Genomic DNA, 24,223 nt, shown 5'->3' on the forward strand with positions numbered 1-24,223 from the left:
GCCCGCTCAGGCGGTGCTCGCCGCCGCCCACGGGGGGGTCTTTCCCGGCCCATATCCCGGAAGGCAGCGCGGCAGCTTTTTCTTTCGCCGCCATCTTGGTTCGCAGCCGTGGGGGTGAGCCGGGGAGCGGCGGCGCGGGGTGAATGGCGGGGAGGGAGCTGCCCCCGCCACGGGACCGTCGGCGGGCACGGGGCTCCCGGGGCGTTGCGGCTGGCGCCGTGCGGAGCGGGTAGAGGGCGGGATGGCGCCGATGTGCGGCGGATGGTCCCGGCCGGAGGTTGAGGCCCGCAGCTGAAGGGGAGCTGAGGCGCCTGGAGCGTCCCGTTCTCTGGGGAAGCGGAGGGGTCCCCTTCCCTCCCCCGTGAGGTGGAGCCCGTCCTGGGGAGGCTGGCGGCCCTCGTGCCCTCGCCGCCGTGCTGTGGGTGGCTCCCGGCCGGCAGGATGTTCTGGCCGCCGGACCGGGCCTGCGGCAGCTGGCAGCTCCCGCTCGCTCGGCTGGACGGAGCTGCCGGCCTGGGAGGCTCACGGCTTGTGTGTCGTTTCTAGGCCTGCTGGGACCAGGGCTTCAGGAGGACGCCATGACCGGGAGGTGAGTGACCTGCCCCGAGATAGCTCTCGGCTCGCGGTTACGGTGTACTTTTGACGGGTCTTCTTGCAAATTGAGCATTTCTGAGAGTGTTTTGTTAAAGCTGCGGGCAATGATCCGTCTTCCCGCGGCTGCTCTCATTTTCCAGTACAGCTCCTTTGCCCAGTATCCTGCTGGGCCTTCTGTTAAACGCCCACGGTTGTGTCTCTTTCTTCTGAAGCCTCTGCCTTAAACCGGGTGTAGCTGCTCATATGGTGTGCCACACTTTCCCGGGCCTGTCAGTAGATGCGGGATATTAATGGTGGTTTTGTTAGCACAGTGTTTGTGAACCTTCAGTGTACAGTAGAGGCTTTGACATACTGTTTCCTTGAGTAAGGGAGCTACTATGCCATCGAGTTTTCTTAGGGATGTAGAGATTGAGGTGGTAAATGGTGGAGGGATTGAGCCTGAATCACAGCTTTTTGTCTTAATATTTATCTGTGGAGTTTATCTTCTGTTGTGCATCTGTGGAAAGTAGAGCTGGATGGTGTAGTTTAATACTGCTGTATTATGGGACAGTTGCTGGATGCCGTTGAGACAGTCATGATGTGTGGAACGAGCCTTATAATTGCTTTACCTGCGTAGTACAGACAGCTCTTTGTTGTGAATAATCGTTGAGGAGTTTGTGTAATGTCACTTGTCCAGTGCATGTGGGGCTGTCTCTGGCTGTCCCCACAGACTGCAGTTAATTCCTTTGAGGCTACAAATTAACAGCAGTTAATATCTTCTCCTATAGCAGTTGCTGCAACACTCGGTTTATGTGGTGTATAGAAAAAAGTAATGTTTATTCATCACAGAGTGTTTGTAGACATTTGAAAAAATAACACCTATTAATGTTGAAGTACTTTGGGTTTTGTATGAAGCCTGTAGTGTCAGAAGGTTTATAACAAGAAGAAAGATACGAAGTTCTCATAAACGTATTTCATGTCCCAGTTACTTAGCTGTCCTCTGACTGAATGTAAGGTTTTGCAGTAATTAAGTAAAAGCGAAAGCACTGGGGTTTTTCCTCTGCTAAATTTCTACTGGTGTGGAAATAGTTTCTACTGAAATAGCTTGTTACTTGTTTTTACATTTGATACTTTAGAGTGAATTATAATTTGTAAATGTTTTCAATGCCTTTAGGCTGTGGTGCAAGGCCATTTTTGCTGGCTACAAACGTGGCCTCCGAAACCAGCGGGAGCACACTGCCCTTCTGAAAATTGAAGGTGTTTATGCCCGTCAGGAGACAGACTTCTACTTGGGCAAGAAGTGTGCCTATGTATACAAAGCTAAAAAGTAAGTCACTTTTTATTGTTATGCTAAATTAGCCAACTCCTATATCAGCTTTTGCAAATGTCAGGATGTGAGCAGTCTGTTTATAGAGCTTTTGTTAGAACAAAAATAAGTTGGGCTCAACTTATCAATAGAATGTCCATGGAGTACTGTGTAGACCGTTGGTTGGTTTCGTTTTTCAAGTCCTTGGTTATTTTTGCTTTAATTGGCCTGCGTGTTCTTAATTCAGATCATGAAATTACGTGAAATAATCATTCACTGTTATAAATGATATGTTAGAGAGCAAATGGGATGAGAAACAAATTTTGCCTCAGACTGGCAAAAACTGAAGGCAGCTTTACAGAGTAAATTGAAGTGAGGTGAAGTTGTGTTGAGTACTGTGAGCTATTGAGTTACTTCAACAGCAGAATTATTTTGTGAAGCCTGGAGGAATTTGTATCCTGGCTTTTGCGTGCCTGTGTCAGAGCACTGTCACTTCTGCTGTGCTGGCATTGGTGGAGGCCTTAAGAACAGTTATTACCTTCCACTTATTTTTTTCTTTTAATGTAGTTGTTAGAGTTCAGATATGGGAGTTCGGAATTGCCTTGAATAAAATTGTTCAGGCTGTTGTTATGACCACCGTCATTTCCAAGATGGCAGACGGCTTTTCTTCCAAAGCAGTTTGTGCAGTCTTATACCAGTGGTTGAAATGGATGAGGTTTTGGTTTGATCATCTTGGCATTAGCGTTTTCTAAATTTTTAAGTTTTGTGACTTGTTAATAGCTCTCCAGTGGAGCTTCTGATAAGTAACAAGCTGCAATACTTACCTTATTTGGAAGGCACAGTGAAAATCCCAGGTCTAGCAAATTTCACAGGTGAGTAAGTGGAATGTGGTCCCACTAAAGATGGCTTGGAATAAAGTTACGGAAGTGCCTTAAAGAGGCTGCATTGTCTGCCCCATCACTGGTCGGTCCCGTACGGAGCTGTGACGGGCGTGCTCAGCGGTTCTTTTCCTTTCTTTCCTCAGCAACACTGTAACCCCCGGTGGCAAGCCCAACAGGACACGAGTGATCTGGGGGAAGGTAACCCGTGCCCATGGGAACAGCGGCATGGTTCGTGCCAAGTTCCGCTCCAACCTTCCTGCCAAGGCCATTGGACACAGAATCCGGGTGGTAAGTGGATTTATTTTAGCAAGAAGATACTTACCGGCAGTTTTCAGGGTGCCTTTTAATCCCACATAGTATGAGGGAAAACTTGAACTATGGTTTTGTTCTGTTGCTGTTGTGTGTTCAACATGGCTCTTTGGTAAGTGCTCCTTTTGGAGCTAGGAGAGGTTTATTGCTGGCCTCTGGTGCTGGGGGGGTTGTCTCGTTGTCAAGGGTTTTGTGTGCTTGCTCAGGTTGTCTGGAAAGGCTCTTCGAGTTCCGGAACTCTTCCTCGGCTCCCTTCGAAAGCTATCTTGATTTCTTTTCCCCGGATCTTGCACATGTATTTTTGCATGCTTCTACTCCAGTTCCTACCTGTTGACAGATTTATTTTTCTCCTACCTCCTGAATATTTTAATTGAGGGCTGTGTTGTCCTGACCTGTCCACTAGCACCTGTTTTAGCCACAAGGCTTCAACGAGACTGTCCCTTTAGGTACATCACCCAGAGTTTTGATGCAATATCTTCCTAGTGATGGTGCTACACTTTTTCATTCTTGCACCTCTTCTGTGTAAATGGGGGGGTCACTTTTATAGTAGTTGAAGAGATTGATGATCTAGATTGTAACTGCAAAACTTGTGTTTAAAATAGTACAGCCCAGTAACACAATTTCTAACATGACTATTCTTGTCTTTACAGATGCTGTATCCATCTAGGATCTAAATTTTTATTGGAAATAAAATGGAGAATCTGTTTTAACTTTTGTACGTTTCTATTTTTATCCCCTCCACCTATTTTGAGGGACTTTGTTCTTTTTCAGTAGTGTATCAGAATTCACAGCCCAGGGATGGACTCTAGACAGTGAAATGGAGATTCAACCCGTGCTTGGCAAGGCATTTGTAGAGCAGACTACGTTCAAATAACTGGCAGCCTTTACTGCGACCCGTCTGTGCCTCCCATCATGGAATCTGAATGGTTTGCAGGACTAGACAATAAATGTTTACTACCTCATAAACTGCACACACAAGCTTTATACAGAACATGAGAAATATTCCTTGCTACCTACTAGAAGGAAACTTCGTATTCCTGTTTCTGTTGTACTTGGCGATGACTGCTGTTGAGACAAAAGCGTAAGGGGACACTGAATCCTAGCAGGCCTAAGTCCTAGCTCACATCTAAAAAATAGCGGTTCTAGTAGAATCGTGAAGAATGAGACCGTGGGTACCTGGGCAGCATGCATGCCTGTAGCATCTGCTCTATGACATTTATTTAGACACGTTTTCGTCACACACCTCTGTAGTGCCTGAGTGTTAATACCTGCTGATTTCCGGGCCAGCCTTATCACAATATGTCATGTGGGGTGGGGAGGAGCCTTGCATCAGACTAGTGTTGAGTTCTTTAAGGTTTGTTGAACAAAAAGATGGTGAAAAATGAATTTAAAGATTCTTAAAGTGCAAGTCTCAGAGTTTCTTAGTACATCCCTCAAGAATACTGGGTTGTTCTAAGGGAGGTTTCAGGCAGCTGCAGGTTGGCGTGGCTACTGCTGATGTCACAGTCCCAAAATGACCTGTTGATACCCTAGGCGGGTGATGCCGCTGATTCCGTATAGTTGTTCAGTCATTTGGAAAGCAGCCGTAGTCGGTGAGGCAGGTAAGTGGCCCTAACCTTCCCTCGGTCCCACTCAAGTGCGGGTTTCCCCTTCCCCGTGAGCGAGGGCTTCCCTCTCCCTGCCTGGCCCCGCTGCCTGCGCGTGGCAGGGAGCCCTCTGAGCTGGGGGCTTTGCTTGTCTCCTGCAGTGGGCTGGTACTTCGTAATCCTCTTCCTTCTGAAGGAGGTGGAGTTATTCAGAGTACATTATTGGGCAAGTTAAGGCTTTTGAATGGCAGTTCAAACAAAAACTGGACCTGGCTGCTCAGCTTTGGTATAGAAATTATTTCGCTGGACTTGCTTCGAGAACTACGTCTGCTGCCACTGCTGTCTCCGACAGCAGGAGAGTGCTTGGAGTGGAAAGCTGCATTTTTTTTTTTAACGTGCGGAAAAAATCTGCAGCTTATGGGATGCTGGGTCAGGCCAAGGAGGGCTTCAGTCTTCCGCAAATACCAACAGGTTGTACATAGAGGATTCAAAGAAGGATGGGGTGGAACACAAATGGCATTTCCAGTTTGGGGCATTGCCAGAGGAAGGAGGAGGAAACGTAGTGGGCAAATTGGACCGTAACGGCAGGTTGGTAGGACTGTGGTCCCTATCATGTGGTTGGATTCTGCTGATGAGAAGGTAATAAGCGCTCGTGATTTTGATGTAAGACACCCCAGAATATGTAATGATCCCTTTTTCCCTTTCATCTTTTTCTACTATACCACACTGCTGAGGTACAAAGCCTGTTCCTGGGAGGTCCAACATCAAATAGCATGTGGCTATGTGGCATAATCTTTGTGTCAAAACTATTTCCTTTCACATTCATTTGGTCCCACCAAAACCGGTGTGTTTGCTTGTACGTGGTGGCTGCTGAGAGTAGCAGGCCTGGCCTGTTCAAAGGCCCGTGCGATGCAAGTGCCTTTGCTACAGCAAACCCCTTCCGCTCCTTTCCCCAGCAGTGCAGTAAAACGACTTTGTGTGGGAGGAAGCTATGGCATCAGAGGAGGCTGCTGTCTGCTCCTTTGTGGACCGAACCACCTGGGAGCTCCTCAACCTGCTGGACATAGTGGGGAGGCGGAATGGACGGGTGCTGGTGATGGAGGTGGATGGTGACAATGTCAGAGCTCCCTCGGTGCTGGTGGATTTTGCCCAGGACCTGTGTGGCACAGCTGACATCAGGGCTAAACTACAGCAGGCGGAGAGGATGGAAGAGGAGGAGGAGGAGGTTCGGCCACATCTGGTTTTTATGTTGTGGCAAGCTACTGTGTTGAAGCAGCTCATGCGGTGGGATCACCTGGATGAGGCCCTCTGGGATGTGAGGAACCTCCTCCCCTGTCTGCCGGACGTGCTAGTGCTTGTGATGATCCATCCAGACCCCCAGGAGCAGCTGGACCAGGGAGCGCTTAGGAGAATGCAGTGTCTGCTGGATGGGGCCTGGCAACTGGTGGTGGAGGCAGCGGTCTACAGCCCAGGCCAGCCTGATGGTATCCTGGAGGCAAAGAGAGCTGCGTGTAGAGCACTGAGAGAAGTCTTAAACTGCCACGAAGGTATCCTGGGACATAGCTAAACATGGGGGAGGGACAAAGAGATGGGCTTTTGGGAAGCAAAAATGTGCTCAGGGTGGGGCATGGAAGGGTCTGAGGGACAGTGACTGTAGATCAAAGTGATGCTTGGTGGTCGGGTTCAGATACAGGAGGGAAGAAAAGCCCTCATTCTCATTTCCAGCCCACATTGGCTGCAAGGTCCAGCTTAAGTGCTAGGATGGGGATGGACAATGTGAATCTGAACCAACTACGTGTCCTCTTCCGAGTTGGACAGTGGTGGCTCTTGCTTCTTGCCCTAAAACACACGTGGCTATGGAGATGCTGCTCAGTGTAAGAACTGCAGTCCTGACTCCACCGCTGGGGCTTTCTGTGATTATGTTAACAGCTCCGTGGTCTCACTGACCCTGCATTCTTCACTGGAGGGATGTGCCAACTTTTTTGGGTGAGCCATAGGCCAAAGCTTTGACCAGGATGATGCCTGCTGTTCTTGTATCGTGTGCGTTTCCTCCCCTAGAAGTCGACTCCCAGAGTCCGTTTATTGTTTCGCTCCCAGAGTTCAGTTACTGCTGTGCTCTGCCTGAACATACGCGACACAAGGTATCGAAGACAGCTGGAGAATGAATTCCCTTGGGCAGCAGAATCTGGCAGGTTGGTTTTAGTGCTGTTCACCTGGATGTCCTTTTGTAGAAATACTTCTCTCCTGGTGCCTTGCTTGTCTGCCCAGTCCTTCTGTACGGACATGATTCAGTATGTGGCTGCTGCCAGAAGGGGACACTGCTCCTTCAGCATCACGCTGTCCTTGCTACAAAGCTCAGATTTCTTTGCTGTATTGGCTGAACAATCTATCCCAGGAAACTTCCGACAAAGATCACTGAGTTTCTGCTTTGCATGAAATGCTTTGCTCGAATATCAAAATGTCCCTGAGAAACCTGCTGGGCTGTCCCCAAGAAACCAGCTGTCAACAGAGAGGGAGTAAGAGCAGGCCAGCTGCCTCTGGATTTTAGACTGTCCCAAAACTGAGATAGTGAAAGAAACCCAGAGGTAAGACATAAGACTGCTTTTTCCCAGGAGACCCTGAATGCAGGGGTCTTTGGTAGTTCTCATCAGCACAAAGCTCCTGAAATTCTCCAGGGTTCTTTGTAGTCACAGGATGGTGGGAGAGCGAAGTTTCCTGCCCCCTCCTGCTTACTGGACAAGATGCTGCAAACAAGATGAAGGTCCGTCTCCTGTTGCAGTGCTATTTGCCATTAGTGCATTGGCCTTTCCCAAGATACTGTCCTCGCATCGGAATAGTTGAAGGGTCCAGGATGAGCTGTCTAAACTTGTTACACTGATCCATGGGATCCGTCCCACCTACCCTGATGGAAGGACCTCGGGATGGTTATGTGCATGTCATGCTCTGCAACTCACTGTTTCACAGGCAGCCGCTCCAGGCGTGCCTGGTAGCTCAGTGTGGTGTGTTCGGGCATGCGACACCTTGCTGTCATTCATGCTATGTTTTCATGCTGGCTGCCTGAGCAGCCCGTGAATGTCCTGTCCCTTCAATACGATGGGTGAAAGAAGCTTGCTGTATCTTGGCCCAAACGCCACTGAGATATGTAGATCAGGGTCTGAGTGCTGGCTTACGGAGGTGTCGGTGCAGCTCTTGTGGGAGGACTGAGAGTGGTGTTGGCTGAACCTGCAGCGTGTACAGGGCTGAGAATCAGCTGCGTTGAGGATGGTCCTGATCTCTGCCCGAGTGCAGCCTGACACTGCTGAGCCCTTCTGTAACAGGAAATCAATCAGCATCCTCTTCAAACTAGAGGCACTGCAAGTAAAACAGTACATTTGTGTTCGCTCCTCCTCATTCCCGGGCAAAAAAGAAAAAATCTATGCAGATGAAAGCCCAACATTTAGCCCACTGTCCATTGCCCATTAAAGGGACTATTGCAGGAAACTGACCTTATGTACAAGTGGGTACCAGTACGCATCCAGCAGGTTGAATTACTGAGATGGTTATTTTGGGTGGGAGGAACTGCGAGAGCAGTGGATTACTTTTGTTTCTAAGGCCAATGGCCCATATAATAGCTGAACTCATTTCACATCCTCTCTGGGCATGGCAAGGCACTATGGTTAGCTCCATGTTTTTGCATTGGGAGTTTATATGTATTTCTTCTCCCTTTTTTTTTTTTTTTTTTTACAGATCTTGTATCCACCTAAGATCTTAACTATCACCAACAGAAGTATTAAAACCTGGTGTTTTTTTCATTTCCCTGTGTGTCTGTGTGTACCTATAAGCTTTAAAGCTGTACATCAAAGACTGTGAAACTCCTGCTGGAGCTGCAGGTTTGTGCAATATAGTAGGGAAAGGGTGGGATTTGAGGGTGGTACAGAACCTCTGAACCAGCATTTCTCAAGGAAAGGATCCTCCAGGTTATTTTTCAAATATGGGTTCTTTCCACATCCTTAAGGACAGTGTGGCTTTATGAAGCAAAACAACCTTGCTATAGGTGTTTGGGTGGTGCTGGTGCTTGGCAGCCTTTTAGATGAGGTGCTGGTTCTGTGAAAAAACCTGCTTTAAAGGATGGGGGGGAAATGACCTTGTCCAGTTGTCTAAACATAATTATAACGCACTTGACCCAATTGCTCTGTTGTCAAAGAGACTTTCCATGAGCAATTGGGCATCTTAAGATAAATTCCCCCTTTTGTTAAAGAGGACACTTTTTTTTGGGGGGGGGGAATCAAGCTAATGCAGAAATAGTTCCCTTGAGTCAATGCAAGATGTGTACAATTCAGACTGTTTGCGAGTGCAGAAAGTTTGGCTTTAAGAGACTCCTGATCAGCACATTAGGATATCCTCAAAGCAAATAGCCGTGATGAAGTCCTGTGTTTCTATTATTTCCTGTAGCATCTGAAACATGCAGTTAACCATCCAAATCCAGGCACAGTCCATGCAGCTCTCAAGTTTCTCCACTGGCAGCATGTTCGTGCTGTGTCCCCGCACTTCTGTGTGGGATGATGTGCGGCACTGCCAAGCGCCGCTGGTGGAAGGGGAAGCGCTGAGGCACGTGAAATCCTGGCCAGGACCTGGGAGCACAGGGATGCCCTGCAGGGCCAAGTGATGTAGCCACAGGGATGTGTGGCTGGGATGGGGAGGAGTGTGGTCACGCGGACAGCTGAGGAGGAGAGGAGGCAGTACGCCATGAGTGCTCTCAAGCTGCATCCATGCTTCATTCTCCAGCTAATCCTGGGTGGATATACAGGACTCTTGCAGCTCCCCGCTCTGCTGCTGTGACTGCTCCCCCAACCCGTTGCAGTCCAACAAAGACAAGTCATGGGACATCTGCTGTTTAAATGTTGAACGGCCTTCTCATTTTAACTAATGCAGGATTGGTGAATTTTCATGCGATAGCTCTGCTGCCAGGCTAGCAGGAGCACTGCAATCCAGCAAAGCAGGAACAAGCAGCTGTGGCCTGAAACCGCTCCATCCAGCTCAGCTAGAGTCCAAAGAGGAGACGCACCAGCAAGCATTAGGAGCACTGCTGCATGGCCCAGAAGTCTGCCAAGGGCAACAGGTCTCTTCCCAGGACAGAGGAGAGCAACCTGCTCTGCTCAGCTGGCATCACATGCTGTGAGAGCAGCACGGAGCAGCCGTCCTGTGGGCTCCTGACATATGAGCATGTGAGTACTACCTCTGGAAGAAGATCTTGATCAAGACAGCACCTGAGCCAAGCTTTGCCATCCAGACCAAGCTTTGTCCATTTCCAAAAAACGCTTGCCTAGCCCTGCACCTCACTGATCTGGCACATCGTGCCTACGTGCCAGGGCAAAGTCCAACTGCCCTTTGGTGCCCTGTAGTGTACCAGAAGGGCACCTTGCCACCTGGTTATCTGTGGCCTCTTTCAGAGCTCAACAGTGTCAAACCAGGCAGATCCAAACCCATCTGCTCTGCCTATCGGAGCAACTCCAACCTGGGAAGATGATGGATCTGCCCATTGTCTCTTTATAAAGGGAACAGTTCTGAGAACCTGAGGGCTTGGCCCATGCCAAGAAAGGGTTTTGTGGGAAGGAGGCAGAAGGATGCAAGAGGGAGTGTGAGGGAGGCAGGAGGGGCTGCATTTGCGTGCAGTGGTCCCCAACCACAGGTCTCCAGCTCGGTGGGGTCTGGGGTAACGTAAGAGGTTCTGCAAAGGGTAAGCACGCAAAAACCTGCACCGCTGGTGTCGGGGGCATGTGTGTACTGGGGAAAAATGGAGGCTGGTGGCTGTGAACAGCTAGTATCAGGTCCTGTCATCAAACCAAAGGGGAGGGTCCAGCTGAGGCGCTGGCAGGACAGCTGGAAAAAGGCCAGAAGAGGCAGCTTGGTCCTTGGGTCTGATTTCATGTCTATCACCAGCCAGTTTTTTTAACACCTTCGCAGTGGAGGAGCAAAGAGCAGAGCAGGCTGAGGGGCAGCCTCCATTGGTCTCTGAGGGGACAGGCAGAGACATCCATCCTACCGCATGATCAGGACTGCCCCAACACCATGGGCGCTCCGCACACAGCCCTGTGCCAGGTCCCCATCTTCCTATTCAGAAATACCTTCTCATGCCCCTCTGCCATCCAGAAAGGGATGGTGACTCAAGGAAACATTAAGGAAACTTAGGACAACTGCAGAGATGGTTAGAATGAGGCACAGCTTTTAAAGGGAACGGGGTTTTGGAGGAGAGAGGCAGGGAAAGGTTTGGGGTTCCCCACCAGCAAGCCAGGCTGTGTCCAAGCTGTGGCAGCAGTCCCAGCTTTATTTGCTTATGGGGTGTAACCTCCGGTGAGCAAAGCTCAGAGGGGTGTGATGACCTGGATGGATCCAGGCTAGGGCTGAGTCTGCACAGACTGCCAGGGGACCAAAACTGGGGCTGCTTCAGCAGTCCCTGGAGGTGGCTGGGTCTGGGGCCTGGGGAGCTGGGACAGAACAAAGTGACCATCCAGTCTGGATTCAGTTGTGACTGAACTTGTCACAGGAAGGATCCGTGTCTGGTTTGATACAGTTCAAGCTTCGGTGGGTGAAAAGTGGGGAGGGGTCTGGGTTCAGCGGCTAGAAAGGTTGAGGGGAGTTTTGGGGAAGGTCAGTGGAGGATATGGGAAGAGCCATGGAGGAGTGAACAGGAGGCAGGGGCTTAGAAGGGGATCAGTGGGACTGGGATGTTCAGGGCAAGGGGTTAGGTGGGGTTTGGGGTATTTTCTTCGTTCACAATTACCTCCTCTGCTACTTCTTTGGGATACCCAAGAAGATCTCTATGGATGAAGAGCTCAGTGAGTGCTGGTGCCCCGCAGCAATGCTCCTGGTGGCAGCTGGTAGCACTGCACAAGTAAAGAAAATCCTTTCTAGCATCTCGTAATGATGATGCGTTTTTCCAAAGCAGTAAGTGGAAGCAGGTTTGGAGAACAGGTCTGTGAAAGAGCACTTGTGCAAAGGTTTGCTAAGGCTTAGCTTGTCAGCAGCCAATTCCCGCTCCTAGCTGGCTCAGAGGCTTTTCCAAGTGCCCCCGTGAACACCAAGGCTGCTGAGAGGAAAAGTTTAAGGAGCTGGGCTGGGTCATTGGACATGGGGGCTCAGAGCTGCTCCCACAGATTCCCTCTTGCTCGTTTAGACTCTCTGCACTCCTGTCATCGAAATTGGCATGAGAATCCTTTTCCCCATCCGCTTTCTACTCTCTTCAGAAGAGAGGTTAGTCTTGGTAAATGTCTCTCTTAAGGGGCCTAATCCAATGGACCTTTGATTTTGTTTAGACTTCAAGGCACTACTAATACACAATAAATGTATTTCTCTGAACAAAGCATCTTCTCTTCCTCCTTTGAAGTCCAAAATGAGAAGATGATGTGTTTGCTCTGAACAGCTATGGGCATATGTAGGAGATGTGATTACCCTCATTTAGGGCTATCTATAGAGATTTTCTACAAATGTGACTGTCAGATGGATGTTTGAAGGAGCGTCAGGCCTTGTAAATACATCTGTGTTTTCACTCAGAGCCAGAGCTCTGAAGTCGCTTTGTAGGGGTCTACAAATACTGCTGAGCTCATGACTGCCTCTGAATTCTTTGAGCTGTACCTTTAAGTAACACAAAGGAAGATAAAGTTGTAGTTGCTATTAGATCTTACCTCTGTTAATGAGTAAAGAAATGTAAACAAGGTTGTTTGGGTATTGTGGGTGACGTTCACCTTTCCAACCAGCCTCTGCTGGCAATGGTACATGCGTACCCAAAATTAACTAGAGAATTGCAGTGGCCATGAATAGCAGCTCTATCTGGTCCTAAATACTAGTTTTTAGAGGCTGTGCTGGCAGTTTAAACATCGGGGCCACTGCAGAGGAACAGCCAGTGGTGCTCCTACTGAGTTGAGTTAGGAAGATCATTTCAATTTCTTCTATACCTTCTCTGCAGGAATCATCTTCATAAATTTGGGGAATCGCCTGCTTGAAAGCCCACTTCCCAAGGCACTTTGGTGTCTCTATGCGAGTCACTGTCACAGCACTGCTTGAAAAGAGCCCTGCGAGACCCGTGCTGTAATGGTCTTTGCACATCAGACAGGGTGTAACTGGCACCACCACAGCACAGGCTGTGCTGGCAGCTCGTGTGCAGTTTGAACATGCTGTGGGTCATCTTGTGACAGTTTGCCGGGAGCATCCTGCCTCCTTAGAGCCAACTTCAAGACACCTGGGCTTCCCTGCTCCAACTGGCCAAAGCAAGTGTCTGTCTTTGGCTTGTTCCTTGCAGAGACCAGCCAAAGCTGCTGGTCCCTTTTCCCAGAGACCTTCTGCTTGTGACTGGCTTATGAACAAATCTGTGTGAGGGCTGTACCTAGAATTATGTAGTGGGGGAAAGTACAAGCAGAGAAACCCCAAGGTGAGGGCTCCTGGGGACCAGCACCTGCTCCTGTCCCCTGCTGCTGGCACAGGTTATGGTGCTGATTACACCCAGGGCTTTTCTCCATGGGACCATGAGCAGGATTCTGAACAGATGAGAAAAAAATCCTTGTAAATACAAAATCTGGGTAACACTAAGGCCAGACCTGGCTGTTGAATTATGCCTGACTTTGTAGCCCTGCCATGTTGACAGCTGCTCTCAGGGCTACCATGCTGGCATGGAAGCATGGGCTCTTGCAACAATAGACCCTGATCTTTGGAAGAGGAGCCTAATCCTTCTGTTTTATCTCCCCCCTGATGTGCTTATCAGCGCTTGTCAATGAGTAAGTTACTTTTGCTAGGAGCCAGGGCAGAAAGTCTCTCTGAAACCCTTACGTGGGCTGTCCAGCCCCCCCCCCCCCCCCAGTGTTTGCTAAGCCTGTCATAGCTGGGGCAAATGTTTTCCTGGCATAAAATTGGTGGCACACAACGACCTTCCCAAGCTACCACACCTCCATTGTGCCTGTGGACCAGCCTGCAGCACATCCCTTCCCTGTGGTGGCTGCTGATCTGCTGGGCTCTGGGGACCGGTGGCTGCAAGGAGGGTGGGGAGCAGGCATGCTGGCTCAGATGCCTTCGTGGCATGAGTGCGCCCCAATGCACACGTTGGGAATCACTGATCCAGGGCAGGCATGTGGATTTCGGCTCTGCTTTTGCCCCCAGTGCTCTTGGAGCCGCCTCCGCCCATCCCGTAGAGATGGTTTGGCTCCAAACAGCCTCAGAGAGCAACTGGCCAAGGTGACTCCGGCTGTTTGCACCTTTGAGCTGTTTATCCCCTCCCGGGTTCTTGCAATAAGATATTACCCGTTTGGAGGAGCCTATTCTGATGTGGAACAGGGGAAGTGTTTGCCACGTGCTGTGAATCAGAGCTTCCTGGTTCATCTGCCAGGCACACCGACACCAAGCAACTGCCAGGGCTGGGCACAGCGGCTGCCATCACGCGGCTTTCATTCACCATCGGCTGGCAGAGCTGGCTCGTGGGAGCCTTTCCCCGCGCTGGGGCTGTGTAACATGTGCCAGCGCTGAAGCCCTGATTATAGCTCCGTACTTATCCCTGCAAACATTTTGTGCTTTGACGGGACATGTGTGTGTCACTGCGGAGCACCGCCGATGCTGGTCAGGCTGTGGCTATGGGCTGTGTTTTGCGTGGTAAGGGGATGCATGTGGTGTTTGCGGAGGGGAAGCCAAAGGGGACTGGCTTGGGAAGGGACTTGGAGTTGCAGCATGTGGCTTGGGGGCTGCAGCTTGGCTTTGCAGCACTTCTAAGGCTTTGCACTTGTGCACTAGTTGGCCTTTGAGGAGGTGATTGTTTGCCAAAGGGTGGTGTTAACGTGGCCGTAGCCTGGTCAGGGTGTGCGGAAACTTAGTGCCTCTTATGGCACGTGATGCTTGCAGAGGTCACTCCATCACTGCCCTGGGGTATGGTGTGTTACACCTTGGGGGGCACGTTATACCCTTGGGAGTGCATGATCAGCTGCTCCTCTATCAAGGTCTTGCACGTGTCCCACTTTGCAGTCACCACAGCCTTCACTCATCCCTCTCTCAGCTTCCTAGCCCCTCCATAGCGTGTGTTTTTTGCCTGAATTTTATCATGTCCCCACTGGTAACAGGACAAGCCTCACAGGAGGCCTGTGCAAGGGCTCCAGGGCTGGTTGCGTGGCAGATCTGTGGGCCCCAGGTCCCCTCTAGGACCCTCTCCGCTGGGCCCACCCGGCAGCAGGCAGGGGCTGTTCACCAGAGGGAGCTGAGGGGGTGCCGGTCCCGGCACGGGGCTGGAGGTGTTGCAAGCCGCCTTGCGTGGGGCCGTGGGGGTATCCTTGACCCTCCTCCCGCCGCATCGGGGCCGGCGCACGGGGTGGTACTTGGCGCGGGGGGGGGGGCGCCGGTGCTGGAGCTGATGCCCGGGTGCGGGGCCGGGGATGATGCAGGGTGCGAGGGACCGGTGCGCGGGGGCGGGTGGCGGAGCCAGTGGGCGGTGCGGAGTGCCGGTGCCGGGGGCGGTGCGCGGTGCGCGGTGCCGGGCAGGGTGCGCGACGGTGGCGGGGGATGGCGGCGGCGGAGCTGCAGGAGCTGCGGGCGCTGGTGGAGCGGGCGGGCGGGCGGCGGGCCGTGCTGCTGGTGGCCGAGGTGGCGGAGGGGGCCCCGGCGGCGGCCACGCTGGCCGCCTTCGCCCGCGACCTCCTGGGCGACGAGGCGCCGCCGGGGCCGGGGCCCGGGTGCCGGTCTCGGCGGCGGGCTGTCGGCGGGCGGCGGGCGCTGGGAGCGCGGCTGCTGCTGGTGCTGTGCCGCGGCGGGGCGGCGCGGGGCCGCGGGGCCCGGGCCCGCCTGCGGGAGGTGGTGCGGGACGTGCGCGGCCGCCTGCCCCCGGCACCGCCGCCCGCCGTCGTCGGCGTCCTCCTGCCGGGCGGGGACGGGGAGGACGCGGCGGTGCTGGACGCCACGCTGCGGCGGCGCTTCCCGGCGCCCGGCACGGTGCAGGCGGCCCGGTACAGCCCCGGCAGCCCCGCCGCCCTGCGCGACTGCCGCGCCGCCGCCTGCCGCGCCCTGCGGGCCGCCCTGCAGCACCCCGCAGGTACCGGGGAGGGGGACCGGCCGGGGGGGCAGCGGGTGGCCGGGCCGCTCCTTCCTTCCCTCCCTCCCTCACCCGGGGGCCGTGGGCTTTTACAATGGGATTTGCCCCGTTTTCCCGTGGGATCTTCTCCTCCTCCGTGGGATCTACCCCATCCCAATGGGATCTGACCACTCTTGATGGGATCTTCCCCCCACCCCAATGGGATCTGGCTTTTCCCAATGGGATCTGACCAGTCCTGATGGGATCTTCCCCGCACCCAATCAGATCTGGCTCTCCCCAGTGGGATCTCTTTCATGCTGGTGGGATCAGAGCCTTCCCAAGGGGATCTGCCTCCTTCTGGTGGGGTTCCCAGTCCTGGCAGCTGGGGAGGACAAACTTCCCAGCGGGTTGGGAAGCACTAGAGCAGCTCATGGATAGCAGGGATGTGGCAGCTGACGGCTGTGACACGGTGGCCATCCATGCTTATGGATGTGTGTTCTTGGGGACGCACAATTGGGGTGCAGCCCTTGCTGTAGGGTGCAGGCAGGACCTGACCTTCCTGCAGGAGGAAGATGCTTGTGCTGGCTTTGCATAATGAGTAAGAACAACAGCAAGTGGGTGTTTGGGTTTAAAACCACGCGTCTGTTGGTGGCCACTTTAAGCAACATGAGGATGGCAGGATGAAAGCTGGGTGTCAGACAGGCCTTGAGGAACAGCACTTGCCCTGGGGCGAAAGGCGAGTCATGTTTGCATGCAAATGCAGGGTGATGGGCTGCTGGGCAGGCTCTGCCCTCACAGCAGCCGCACAAAACAGCCAGGGCTCACTTTAATCTTTGGCACTGCTTGTCTTGGGCTGTTTCCCTTTCCTCCTCCCTTTCATTTTTTCCCTTGCTCCCCATCGTTTCTAGGGGCTCTGGTGTTCTGCTTTCTCTCTGCCTTTACCCTGCAGGATCCTCGCACTTGCCTGCAGCGCCACATTGACGGGTCCTCTGGGATCCCAGAGCTGCTGCAGCTCAGGTGCTTCTTTCCATCAGCTCAGTCCAAAATCCTGGATCTGAACACTGAGGAGCTTTGAGATGGCCAGGACCCACTGTGAGGGTGCAGGACTGTCCTCTGCCAACCCTTTGTACTGAGGCACACACGATCCCCTTTCCAGCTTCTCTCTTTTCATGGGCTTTTGTCTTCCTCACATTGTTCCTGCTGCAAGAATTTCTGGTGTGCTTGCAGACACCAGTGAGCCCTCCAGTTCTGGTCGCAGCAGTCTGGTGGGACAGCAGCTGCAGAAGCAGAAAAACATCCCTGCATATGTGACCTTTTCCTACCTCTGCCCATTGCTGGCGCTTGGCTCAGTACATGTATTTTTGTGGCTAGCTGTGGCTTTGTCCTTTGTGCAGACATGGAAGCAGCATAGCAACCAGTAGGGGAGAAAGAGGAGCAGAAGGAGCCAGAGCGGGTGTTGCAGCCTGTTTGTGCATGCTTTGTAAGCGTGGTGGGTGGGAGGACTCGACGTGTTGCTTTAATTCACCTCTGATTGCACTGCCTGGTGCTCTTAGTCATGTAAGTGTCCCAGGACCTGCATGTGTAATGACGATGCTCATCAGCTGCAGGGTTCAACCTTAGGCAGGGGCAGCTTCTTTACATGCCTCTGTGAGCACTACCTTCCGAAATCTCCATGTGGCCAGAGGGATCCCAGGCATAGCCGTGCCTCTGGAGAGCTGGGGACCTGGCAGTGCCAGGCACCAGCTTCGTTGCAGCCTGGTCTCCTTCGCCCTGTGGCTTTCCCCACAAGCAAAGCGCAAGGGGAATAATATCTTTAATGTAATGTGAGGGAGGACTGTGGGAAAGATGGGCGTGGGGCTGCGGAGCACCCTGCAAAGCAAGTTCTAGAGATGCCACCATAAAGATGTCCTCGGTCGGGGCTGAGCTTGTCTTGTTTCCCCTCTTGACTTTGAAAGGGGCTTGTGCTAAGCTGACAAAAGATGCTCTTGCATCTGGATAATGATGCTGGGAGGTGTACAGAGCGTAAGGCTCTGTGTACGTGTGCTTGTGCCCTTTTTATGTCAGCCCAGCCTCAAAGCCTCTTCCTCTTCCACACACATGGCTGCTCAGCTCTGCCCATGACAGTTGCTCTGGAGCTGCAGCCCCCCTGCGCTGGGAGGGTCCTGGACACTGTTATTCATGTGGTGGAGCTGGGACAGGAATCGCAATGGGGTTCCTGCATCTCTCAGGTCTAAGCAGAAATGTGCTGGGCTGCTATCTTGTCATGCCTCAGTGGTGTCCAGAGTCCCCACGCACTGCGAGGAGGGGATGTGTTTATGGCTGGAGGTTTTGGTTTGTTGACTGGTGGGAAACACTGCCACTGTGACCCTTTAGTGTTGCAACGGTTTGATAAGCTGAAGGACGCTGAAATGGTTTATCATTTGTTATCTGATTAGGAGGTGAAAGGCTGGATGGTATTTCAATGGAGATGCTGAACTGCTGCTGTTGGAGACCATATAAAATACGCTGGTGTAGTGTTTTACAAGCTGCTGTAGTGTTTCAGTATGATGGCTTGAAAGCCTGTAGTAACTTGCTGTGACCTTCATTGTCCTCCAGAATAAATACTATGCATCGATGGAGGCCACATGCTCTCTGCATTTTGCAAGCAGTTACAGCTGTAGTTTTCAGCGTGCTGCAAGTCCGCGTGTCCAGCAGGTCTCCCTGGGAGGGAGGAATTGCTTAATAAAGCGGGGAGCAGCAAATAGGTTGATGTGGCAGAAGCTGTGTGATAATACAAAAGAAAAACTTCCTTCTGCAGGAATGCCCTAACCGTGTCAGTCCCCAGCCTTGCCACGTGTGCCGGCTGAGCTCTTGCCAGGTTTCTTGCTCGCTCTGGGCTGCCGCATCCAGGATGGTTTCGGCAGCGAGGTGGCAAAAGTAGCAACCGACACCAGGGACAAATTTCTAAGGTAGCAGAGAGGTTTCAGCCTGAAATAAGGATTGCCAGGAGCTGCTCTGTGCTTTCCAGGGGTGGACTCTGTGGAGTGGACCTGGTTTTGCTGCGAGGAGTTGGGCTCATGGCGGGAAGATGTTGCGAGTCAGCAGCAGGGACGTGGGGGAGCAGCAGGACTGACCTGCTGCCGGTCTGAACTCATCTTCTCTGGTTTATCCAGAAGAGGGGAAAGACAGGGAGAGGTGGAGGCTCCCATCCTTCCTGCGGTGCATTTCTGGGAGCCGGAGGAGCTGGAGAAAAGGTCATGAATCAAAAGCTGCAAACAACGTTCATGAAGGTACGCCCAGCTCCCTCCCTTGTGCTTCTGCTGTGACTGTCAGAGGTTCCTCACCAACTCCCTGGTGGTCCTGGTGCCCAAACCCCTTGCTGGTGGCCTCCTTAAGCTATTTCCAGCTCCGCAGCTGATGTGTCTTCCCTGGCTGTGGTTTGGCCAGAACCTGAAGACAACCAGCGCACATCTGGCTGCTGTGTTGCCGTCTCCCTGTTCTCTGACCTTTTGCTTGTCTAAATAAAACCACGCTGAGTCCTGTGCCCAACTGCACCCCTGGCAGCACTGCTGAACTCAGCTGCGTTTTGCCAGAGTTTCTGGCAGCAGAACTGCTGTCTGTCTAAACAATGAATTGGAAGCATCACCCTGATCTTACGTGATGTTTTCTGCAAACACGCTGGAAGGAGTGTTCCCAAACCACTTGCATTTGGGGCTGCCGGGGAGGAAGAAGAGGGCAGTCAGCCTTGGGCTCCCTGATTCTAAAGGAAATTGTTCCGGTAACGAGTAGCCTAGCGTTCAGCCTTTGCTGTACCATTGGCACTTCTGCTTGCCTTTCCCAGCAGTGATTTTCTTTTTGCAGAAGTGCCCCCATGCAGGAGGCTACAAGGTGTGTGGTGTGGAGATCCAGACTGCTCTACAGAGCACGTAGAGGAGGGCAAGGTCCTTCACTGTAAAAAGAATAGAATAGAATAGAATAGAATAGAATAGAATAGAATAGAATAGAATAGAATATTTTCAGTTGGAAGGGACCTACAATGATCATCTAGTCCAACCGCCTGGCTACTTCAGGGCTGACCAAAAGTTAAAGCATGTTATTAAGGGCATTGTCCAAATGCCTCTTAAACACATAAAATGCTTAAAAAGCGTAAGGGTCAGAGAAAACACCTGAAATGCCCAAGTTGTGCAGCTTTGAGACATGTCCTCTAGGGTCGGAAAAATTTAAGTGCCTGATCTTGCTGTCAGTGCCAGGCAGGTGACGCCTTGTGGCCACGCAGCTTGTTCTGAGATTGCTGAGACCGCAGGAGGCCAGGGAGCTGGGCCCTGTGCTCCTTTGCTCATACATCACCCCTGTTTGTTGAAGCAATGTTGAGTTTGTAAAACAAAATGAAAATCAGTTATGAAAAAAATCAGCTGTGCTTAGGTTGTGAGTATGTATCAATTGCTTCGTCCCATGCTTTCTCTTCATCTTAAGTTGCATTTTGCATGAAGAAGGGTTTTCCATTCAGATCTCCCTTGACCTCTCTCTGCTCTTTGCAGATGACCTGGAGGACCCCAAGGAAGAAGTGGCTCTGACCAGCCTGTCCCCCAATGGAAACTACGAAGAAGCTGCTGGAGGCACGGGCACCTAGACCTGCTGGACGCCCAGCACAGTCCACGTCCCAGATCTGCCCGGCGGATTTGGAGCAGTGGGAGGAGGAGCTGGTGCATGCCCACTCACCCTCTCCTCCAAGGACCCACCGCTCCGGGGAGAAGCTGCTTGGCTTAACTCGCCAGGGTCTTCTGTAGCTGCCGACAGCCTCTGAGGTCCGTGCCAGAGAGCCATCCCCTGCTGCGCCCTGCTGCCCAGGGGTGCCTGGAGCTGCTGCTGGACACTGGGCTTCTGAGAAGCCCTTTGGGGATGTATCTCGCGTCCTGGGCGAGATGATGTGGGGACTTTGAGTGTGCAATGCAGCCACCTGCTTGAAGAATGAGGAACGCTTTCTAATTCTGAGCAAAGTTCCCTGCTGAGATTGCGGGGGCTGGCCTCCCTGGCAAACAGATTGTGCTGCCTTGTTTTCCTGGTTTATTGCTGCTTTGAAGTTCCCGCCCTCTCTCTGATCAGGCAAAAAAAAGACAAATAACACGGTGGCATGGAGACTGCAATGGGACTAAATATGAGGTCTCGGATCTACCAGCTACTGAAAAGGCTTGAATGTAACTGTGTAATGCGAAGAATGCAGTAACAGCCCACTGTGGGTAGCAAGAATAACACAAAAGATACTGATAGTAATGGCAGCTGGAGCAGAGTGTGGTTTGGGAAGAGGGTCCATCCCTCTGGCTTGTCCTGGTGCTCATAGACTGACTGACTGCCTGGGTTGGAGGGGGTGGCAGATGGACACTAACGTGTGGCTGATGCTAGATGGGGTTATGGGAGGGACCCATCTTACCTGGGACATCTCCACAGCCATGTGGTGGCAGGTCTTGGAGGTGGCCTGCAGCACAACAAGATGCGTCTGCTTCATAAATAAATATAAAAATATGAAAATAATCTATTTAAGTAGTTCCAAAGGGCTGCCTGTAGCCTGTGGGGCAACACAATTACAAATCCTTGGTTTATGAGGAATATTACTATAATGCTAAGAATACCTTTTTTATTCTTAATTGCAACATAAAACAGGTCTTGTTTTATTTTTAGCACAAGCTGCTGGGTTTTGTTTGGGGCTGGCTGTCCTTTTGGAGTTTCATCCAGCTCAGACCAGAAACTGCAGCCCGTCATGTCCTGCCTACCTCTTCTCTGGGTCAGCTGCTGAATTACGTTGGTAGATCCTCCGTGCATGTCTGTTCTCTCTCTGGCTCCTTTTTTCCCAGTGACAGCTGAAGTGTCTGCAGTCCGGCCAGCTCCGGCCAGCACTCTCTCCCAGCAGTGTGCCTTCAGCATCTCTCTAGCTCTTACCTGGAGCAGGGCATGGGTTTTTTACCCAGCTCTGCTCATGACCATGATCATCAACATTTTTCAACAAACCATTTTTTTCCATGCCTCAGTTTCCCCACCAGTAGGATGGGGACAGCAACACCTACCTCACTGGGGTTATGATGGTAACGCTGGAGCAGAACTGAGCAGCTCTCGGGTTTAGAGTCAGTCCCTTTAGTGATGCTGCTTTTGGTTGGGAGAGAGCGGCTGAGGGTGTCTGGGGCATGCTGGTGGGGTCGAGTGGGAGAGATGGGAAGCATTTCCAGGTGTGCTCAGCAAGTCTCTGCATTATCACGCTGCTCGTTTGAATGTGTTGGGATAGTTAGGCTTGGTCTATGTAGGAAAGCTTCGCCTGAAATGCTGCCGTAAGGTGCTGTAGCTGCCCCATAAGGCAGTGGGAGGGAAGGGGTAGGTGGATGCCAAGTCCATGCGAGCAGCGTTTGGGGAAGCGCATGTCGCATCTCTTCACAGCAGAAACACTTTCCTGTGTGGGTGTGGGCTGGGGAGAGCGAACCCAGGAGGCAGCTGACACTGGCGGAGCACGTTGTTCTGCAGAGAGGGCACCGAACCTGCTCTCCTTCCAGCCTGCAGGATTTCTGTAGGTTTTCTTTGCTTATGACCATGTGGAAAATACAAATGTAACCAAGTGACTTAATGAAGTTGCTTGGTGTGGGTGGCTGTATTCATGACCCCAGCCTTCAGCACTGAATAGTAAGCGCATCTGAGCGAGATGAAGGTATCCTCCTGCTCCGTCCCTGGCATGAGCCCGTAGGTCTGCTCTGCGGTGGATTCCCTCTGCTCGTCTTCACAGCAGAGCCCAGGTCACTGGGCAGTTACGTACTTTCCCAATAAAGCCCTTGGTTAGGTGAGTCCAGTAGGACTTGACAGTATGGTCAGGTGAATCTTTATTTTCTTGCAGTATTTGGCCTTTGCCGCCTAGAATTTACCAATGAAGAGGCAGCCCAAGAGTACAGATTTGCAGTTAAATCTATCTTAGTGCTACAAATCCAATGGATTTGTTTACTGGTAATTTTTAAGTAAATCATGCAAGTTTACCCTTGCAGTGAGACTTTTGTGGAAGCGGATGAACTGACTGGGGTTTAGGAGGTGTGAGTGGAAATACATTTGACCAAAAGTATTGTTTTCCTTTGACTGAGGAATTAAAGTGACTTGAATTCTTTTTTTCTTTTTTTTTCCACTAGCTGGGCATGCGGAGGTGCAGCAGATAGTTTTACATGTTTAATTGATTTAATAATTTAAGGGCACTGTTATCTTACGTGCTTGCTGTAAAGAATAAAGACATTTAATTTCTGAATTGGAACGTGCTTCAGTTTGTTTTTTGTTTGCCATGGAGTTATCCTTAAAGTAGCATTATGCATGGTTTAATTGAGGTTTCTCTTGACTTAAATAAAAGGTGTATCGGGCGGGAATGGAAGTGACCCCAGTATATGGTATCCAGAAGATCAGCAGAATGGGTCTGTGCGCAGCTCAGGTAGGCTGCTCACCTGTGGGCAGTGGGGAAGGCTGGAGACCTTCTTAGTTGTCTGGGAAGAGCGGGGCTGACCCTCTTGCCGTCGTGGGTAGGGCTCTGATAACTTCCATTAATAACATTCACTAACTGAGGCTATTGGCTTTCCTCAAGGAATTCAAGCCCTTCAGAAAGTATTTTTTCCTATTTAGTAGAAACAGGTAGAAATGCCGCTGAAGTCTGGGTGCTTTGATCTCTTCTTGTGCAACACCACTGCTGTTGAGCTGGATTTTCCTTGGTGCAAATCCACCAGCCTGAATTTCCCATCTGTCCGTACCAGAACCAAAGCAGGAGCCAAGATGACTCCATGCTCCTCCACAACTGGGGCACCTTCAGATACGCACACGTGTGGGAGATCTGGACGCTGCCCTGCGCTGCAGAGTGACGGGTGGGGAAAAGGATTTGGCGAGGGGCTGTCTGATGCATCTGTACGCGTGCTTCCCTTTTTAAGGGAGAAGTGGGTTTGGGTGAGGCCTTTCCCCACCGCTACAAGGTATGTGAGAGGAGTCGGGGCGCACAGAGGCAGCCTGCAAGAGGTGGTAAATCTGTGGGGTAAAATCCCCGATCCCTGCAATGCCGTGGGACACGCCTGTGCCCCAGAAGACACCACCCCGTCGCTGGCAGCCTGTCCTGGCAGGGGGGGAGCTGCCACCTGCGCAGTGTGGCCTGGCAGAAGTGGGCAGCCGTTTGTCTTGGCACAGCACAAACACGGGCATTTACGGGGTCATCCGTGGGGATCCCATGGCCCTTGGCCCCGCAGCCCCCCTTGCCGCCCCCAGGCAGTAGGGCACAGGCAGGGGGGGGCTGCCTACCCTCCCAGGCCAAGCATGACATGGCCACCCTGCGGCCCCAGTGTGGGGTCTGCGGAGTGTGTGGGGCCGGTGGGGGAGTCCGCGGGGTCCCGTGTGGGGGTGGTGAGGTGTGGGGGGCCGGTGGGGGAGTCCGTGGGGTCCCGTGTGGGGGTGGTGAGGTGTGTGGGGTCGGTGGGGGAGTCCGTGGGGTCCCGTGTGGGGGTGGTGAGGTGTGTGGGGTCGGTGGGGGAGTCCGTGGGGTCCCGTGTGGGGGTGGTGAGGTGTGTGGGGTCTGTGGGGGAGT

General features: G+C 52.1%; 2 protein-coding genes across 2 annotated transcripts; both read left to right on the forward strand.

Moving 5' to 3' along the window:
• The first annotated feature begins 33 nt into the window (after window positions 1-33).
• RPL35A (ribosomal protein L35a) lies at window positions 34-3,779 on the forward strand. Its single transcript, XM_076341174.1, has 5 exons — window positions 34-114; window positions 547-589; window positions 1,748-1,900; window positions 2,904-3,048; window positions 3,720-3,779. The coding sequence occupies exons 2-5, from the start codon at window positions 579-581 to the stop codon at window positions 3,741-3,743; spliced, it is 333 nt and encodes a 110-aa protein (XP_076197289.1). The 5' UTR covers window positions 34-114; window positions 547-578; the 3' UTR covers window positions 3,744-3,779.
• Window positions 3,780-15,164: 11,385 nt separating this feature from the next.
• C6H2orf72 (chromosome 6 C2orf72 homolog) lies at window positions 15,165-22,921 on the forward strand. The gene is made up of 3 exons (XM_076341175.1): window positions 15,165-15,690; window positions 18,822-18,938; window positions 20,187-22,921. The coding sequence occupies exons 1-3, from the start codon at window positions 15,165-15,167 to the stop codon at window positions 20,276-20,278; spliced, it is 735 nt and encodes a 244-aa protein (XP_076197290.1). The 3' UTR covers window positions 20,279-22,921.
• Window positions 22,922-24,223: the final 1,302 nt, after the last annotated feature.

Source organism: Aptenodytes patagonicus, chromosome 6 (genome assembly GCF_965638725.1).
Source record: "Aptenodytes patagonicus chromosome 6, bAptPat1.pri.cur, whole genome shotgun sequence".
NCBI lineage: Eukaryota > Metazoa > Chordata > Aves > Sphenisciformes > Spheniscidae > Aptenodytes > Aptenodytes patagonicus.

Bases quoted from the DNA above. Each gene is read 5' to 3' on its own strand.
- RPL35A (XM_076341174.1), top strand. The intron at 1,901-2,903 runs GTAAGTCACTTT...TTCTTTCCTCAG, and splicing joins TATGTATACAAAGCTAAAAA to CAACACTGTAACCCCCGGTG. The intron at 3,049-3,719 runs GTAAGTGGATTT...TTGTCTTTACAG, and splicing joins TTGGACACAGAATCCGGGTG to ATGCTGTATCCATCTAGGAT.
- C6H2orf72 (XM_076341175.1), top strand. From the start codon at position 15,165: ATGGCGGCGGCGGAGCTGCAGGAGCTGCGGGCGCTGGTGGAGCGGGCG. The intron at 15,691-18,821 runs GTACCGGGGAGG...TGGTTTATCCAG, and splicing joins CGCCCTGCAGCACCCCGCAG to AAGAGGGGAAAGACAGGGAG. The intron at 18,939-20,186 runs GTACGCCCAGCT...TGCTCTTTGCAG, and splicing joins TGCAAACAACGTTCATGAAG to ATGACCTGGAGGACCCCAAG.